Here is a 5,310-nt window from a genome sequence, read left to right as displayed (position 1 = left end):
ACAATTCCTGTATGAAACAAACTCTATAAGCTTACTATTGGTTTATAAAGATACACCTTAAAAGACTTTTAAAAAATATTCATAAAAAAAGTTGTTAGGTCATTATATCATATTATATATTTTTTTTGTTTTCCCTAGAATTCAGTTGTTGTTAATATTCACAAAATGAGTTAATAGTAATATGTTACTAGCCATGTCACAAGTGGCATTCAATTTTGCATATTCTATTTTACCTTTTAATTATCATTTACATTATTAAGGCACCCAGACCACTACATATAAGCCTTTTTAGCCCTGCAATCTAAAACATTGCCCTCTCTGAGGTGCATCGGATTGGAGAAGAAGCCAAGAAGCAATGCCTCCAAGAGATGACGTTGTGGGATGTGGAAAGAGTCTCAACGCTTGAAGAAAGTTTAAATTGGTTTTAATTTAAGGGGGACCCTGCATCTAACTGGTGAACATAACACTAGAGTGTTAGGAATACATGTTTATATTCTTAAAGCTATAATGTTCCTTTTAGAGTTGTTTTGTATTTCTGATACAGTAATATGTATCTGTATGTGACTACAGCTAAATTAGATAAATATTGCACACAATAATTGTTTGATACATTTATTGAATTATTAATAACATTTAATTTCATTATTTAAAATAATATCCTAGAAATGCTTGAGTCTCCTGAATGAGCCAATTTTTGGGCTCATGGCACCCCAGTCAGTATATCTTCTGTACTCTCCAGGTCTCAGGTAATACTGGCGTCCCCTGTAATTTGGTTCCTCATAGAACATCCAGTAACCATCAAGCACCTGGCAGGAGTTGATGTCATGGTAACGGAATCTCTCATTGACATCAGGACAATCTTCAGTGAATTCCATCATCTGACCTCGGAAATCATCCAACTCATAGACCTTCACTCTGAATGAACCAAGGTGCTTCATGGAATTAAAAAATATATAATTAATAAATAGCATGACAAAGAATTGCATAATTTCATGTGAATATCAAGAGCCTATATTGAGAGTGTAATATCGACCCACCTGTTGTCATGAAAGTTACTGCTGTCTTAGTCAATTAAGAATATATTGCATAAAATATTTACCAATGTTATTAAAAAGACAAGAATATATATTAAAGTGAAATCTTAATTAATCATAGAAGAACCAAGGATGCTTTTTTGGACTGCATCTTTAATAATATGTTTGTAAATTCTCAACTGCTCTGGTAAATATATTTACCTGTGGGCTAATACGACAGGATTTGATGGAGTCATTGAAACCCATCCATTGCTTGAAATTAGGATACTCCCCCCTGTTAAGGTAATACTGGTGTCCTCTGTAGTTTGGGTGCTCATACAATATCCAGTTTCCACTTTCCACTCGGATGGAATTGCAAAGGCGAAAATATGAGGACAAATCTGGACACTCAGAGCTGCACTCATAAGAGCGTCCCTTAAAGTTACGATCTTCGTAGAAGACAATCTATGAATGAAATTATGTATTAGAATATTTTATACTTTTAAATGTATTATTGTTTTTAATTTAGTTGCTAATGATGTAGCAAACATAATAAATTACAAGGGCTCATAAATTAAACAAATGTATAAATTATACAATTACCAAAGCTTTGAAAATGGTTTTAATTCAGGAGCTTCGGATATACAATTGTATATGGTCATGCTCCTCCAATCCACACCCTCAGAAGCCAGCATTATATTAGCTATCTAATGGTGGAATCAGCATGGCTGTTAAGTTTGAGATTGGAATACATAATTTGACCAACCACAGGCTAAGTTGTGGAGCTGATTTCATGATTTATCCCAGTGGCAAGTGATAGCTAATAGTGAACATCCTTAGTAATTGCCCTCTGAAACGTAACTTTTTTTCTTTTAAAACTAGACTTGGAGTTAGGGACAGGAAGAAGTAAGAAGCTTTTTAACCTAAATTTTTTAACTCGTTTGTTATCCACTCACATTTGTTCACCACAATTCTTTGTTCAGTCAAAAAGATTCTATGGGTTTGTTTACAACTTTGTCACTACGTTTTATTGACTAGTCACTACCATTGATGATGCCTCTTGTAACTGCTCAGGCAAAGTTCCTGACTGCAAAGTTGCACAAGTAGCAACTGGGAGTTACAGGCAGCCAATACTGAAAACCAGTCGCTAAGTAGTGGCTAATTACTCCTATTACCTCTGACTTGGTGTTAAGTGGTCAGTGACAGTCCATCTCTAAACATCCTGTTAAAAAAAAAAGTCTTGTTTCAACCCTGTCACTAAATTTTACCAGCCAGATGCAAATTCCCTGTCACTATTGGCCACACAGGGTGTATGCTTCTTTGCTTTACCAGCACGAGGCCCAGCTTTTTTCATGAAAGGCTACCAAAATGTATTAACAAGGCTGGAAATATGGTGGTAATTTGTTGCCACTACAAGCTTCCAGTCGTTAATAGGTTGACAGCTGGTGTTATCTTATGGCAGTTATTCACTGACAAATTTGTCCCCTTGAAGAGCCTTAACGGCGAAACGCGCATCGGGACGTTCAGAGAGTATTTAGTTGATCCTATAGATGTGTGATGACAAGCACTACGACCTCTTTTTTATACCATCAACTATACTCTTTATCTATTTTTTATTATATTTATTTTCGTTTTCTATTTTTTCGTTAGGAAATATACACTTTTTTCATTGTGAGATAATTACCATTAGAGGGGGAAGGAGGATACTCAGAATTTTATTAAAGGGTGCCCACGAAGGCACATCAGAGATGGGAATCTTCATTTCCTGCAGAATATGATAGTCACTTTGACCCTTGTCTGAGATATTATAGTACTCTCCTCCGGACCATATTTGATGTGATCTAATGTAACAGATATAGGTTACATCTTGTAACATGTTGGCTACTTATAACCTCTGGATGGTGTTAATTTAATTTATCTTTATTTGTGTTAACGAATTTGTTGCTTTTTTGTTCTAGATACACATTACTTTTACAGACTCTATACATGCATTTATCTTGATTTCCGGATTAGTGATTGCCAAATATCATTATAATTAATTCAATTTACTTTTCTCTACCTATTACAATTTTTTCTGTGGATATTTTCTGCAGATATGTTGCACATTTAGGATCAGATATTTTAAGTATTTATTAAAAGCTAAGTTTTATTTGATTACTTTGGGGTTACTCCTGGTCATTTAGGGTTTACCTTCTAAACGGTTTCCCTAGGTGCTTTTTTCTTTCTTCTTACTAACAAATTTGTGAACAATCTCTGTGTCTTCTATTGAAAGCATGTCTTCAAAATATCAATTGTTGGTTTATAGTTTAACAAATATTCCGGCTATTGTTTCTAATCTTTCTTATGTTGCATCATATTATTCATTTCGTCAGATAATCTTACCTTTCCCATTTTCAGTTCTGTTTCAGTTTCAGTTGATCTGCTCAAGCAAGTTGTGCTGATATTTAGGACGAAGGGGCCTTTATATACCTTCTATAAGTCTATTGTTGATGCTTACATTGAAATCAATGCTGAGCTGTTTTATGCCCACCAATAATTATAATGTATAGCTATTGTATGCTTTGTTGTGTTTGTGAAAGCTCTGTATTTTCATTTGACTGATGTGTGTGTGTGTGTGTGCTTGCTGGCACCTGCATTCAATGAATCCCAGAAAGATCTACATACAACATTCTGATAGAGGTTTTTTTGTGAATTGGAATAGTTTCTAAACTAAACAGGCAGCAGTTTATGTTGAAGGGACAATCCAGAACTCTAGAGCATTTTAGCTTGCCGAAATGCCTCTAAGGATAAAAAGTGTGTTCTCTTTTTTAAATTTTCACGAAAAGTGTAGATTTCAATACTTAGAGGACAGCTACTATAAAACAACTGTGCATGTAGGGCCAGATTGGAGAAGCGATGATATGGAACTAAAAAAGGGGACAATGGGGAAGTATGTCGTTTAGTAAGTCTAAAATAAAATTAAATGTACTTACAATATTTAGAGATGCCAGTTAGCTCTACTTCTGTGAACTTGAGCTGTATAATCCACGCTTAGGGATGCTGAGTGCTTTTCTTGTTTCCTCGAACTTCTGAACACCAAATTCCTTGGTCTATAAAAGCAAAAAAATCTACATTGATTAGATATTTATTCAATAGATACAGTATATTGTAAATATTTATGGTTTTATATGGTTTTGAAAGTTCAGCGTCAAATAGAGGGCTTGCCCATTTTAGTTTTTACACATTGCAATTTGCCAGACTGGTTATGTTGCCTTTGAGACCATATGGCATCCCCGGAATGAGAATTACCCCCATCATGGCATACCATATACAAAAGTAGACAACCCAGAGTATTCAAAATGTGGTATGCCTAGTCTTTTTTTTTTTAGTAGCCACTTAGTAACAAACTCTGGCAAAGTAAATATTCATGTAGTTTTTTTGCATCCCCCTTCTCCTGTCACCGGTGATATACGTGTCATTATATGTTTTACTGCTCAAGAAGTTGGTTAATAGGTATTTTGGAAAGTCATAGGGTCAAATAAAGGGCTTGCAAATTAAATTCCCTGGATTTTCTGCCTAGGTTGTCAGGCAAGTCCCTCCAGTTATAATTAATAAAGTCACTTAATTATGTAAAAATAATACATATACACATAGAAAAATTTATAAAATACATTTTAAAAAAAGTACACACTCTTAGAATTATATGGCTTTACATATCAGGACATAATCATCTGTTCCTTAGCCGGTCTTACAATTAGGTAACTACAACCTCAGATGAACAACACATGACATATTAACATACACCATGTCATGATTTGTTTATAGCAAAATACACTTAGAATGAAATTACATATATATAATGGTGATCGCTTACAATAAGCCGAGTTATAGTAATGGTGGTGTAAATCAGTTGTGGTGTGTCGGAGCCGACGTTCATGTAGGCCTATAAAAGAGGACCCACCAAGATAGTCTAATAAAGGCAGTGGTGGGTGGGCTGGACTAGGCAGTCTCGACCCAGTTGAAGGGCAAGTCTGTGTATTTATAGGCTGGGTAATTCATCCCACAACTAAAGGCTTTGCCTACTGACTCAGCCTAATTTGTGGTCGGATACAATAAGCCGAGTTATAGTAATAGTGGTGTAAGTCGGTTGTGGTGCACTGGAACTGACGTTTGGGTAGGCTTGTAAAAGAGGGCAATAGTTTAACAGTTTAACACTGAATAAGTATTGACATTACTTAATCAGTACTTAAATGCATGTCTCAACTCCCTCTCAGGTTGAGGGATATATGCAGATGACTATACTGTCCCAGCCCTTAGA

General features: G+C 35.2%; 1 protein-coding gene across 1 annotated transcript; it reads right to left on the bottom strand.

Moving 5' to 3' along the window:
• Positions 1-650: 650 nt before the first annotated feature.
• LOC134571633 (gamma-crystallin 1-like) lies at positions 651-3,453 on the bottom strand. The gene is made up of 3 exons (XM_063430106.1): positions 3,396-3,453; positions 1,236-1,478; positions 651-932 (listed from the first exon to the last, which is right to left on the bottom strand). Exons 1-3 carry the CDS (start codon positions 3,402-3,404, stop codon positions 660-662), a joined length of 525 nt encoding a protein of 174 aa, XP_063286176.1. The 5' UTR covers positions 3,405-3,453; the 3' UTR covers positions 651-659.
• Between the last annotated feature and the right edge of the window lie 1,857 nt (positions 3,454-5,310).

The sequence above is a fragment of the Pelobates fuscus genome, chromosome 8, assembly GCF_036172605.1.
Source record: "Pelobates fuscus isolate aPelFus1 chromosome 8, aPelFus1.pri, whole genome shotgun sequence".
Lineage (NCBI taxonomy): Eukaryota > Metazoa > Chordata > Amphibia > Anura > Pelobatidae > Pelobates > Pelobates fuscus.
This window is presented reverse-complemented; position numbering and strand designations above follow the sequence as displayed.

Bases quoted from the DNA above. Each gene is read 5' to 3' on its own strand.
- LOC134571633 (XM_063430106.1), bottom strand. The intron at 933-1,235 runs GTAAATATATTT...AATTCCATGAAG, and splicing joins CCTGTCGTATTAGCCCACAG to CACCTTGGTTCATTCAGAGT.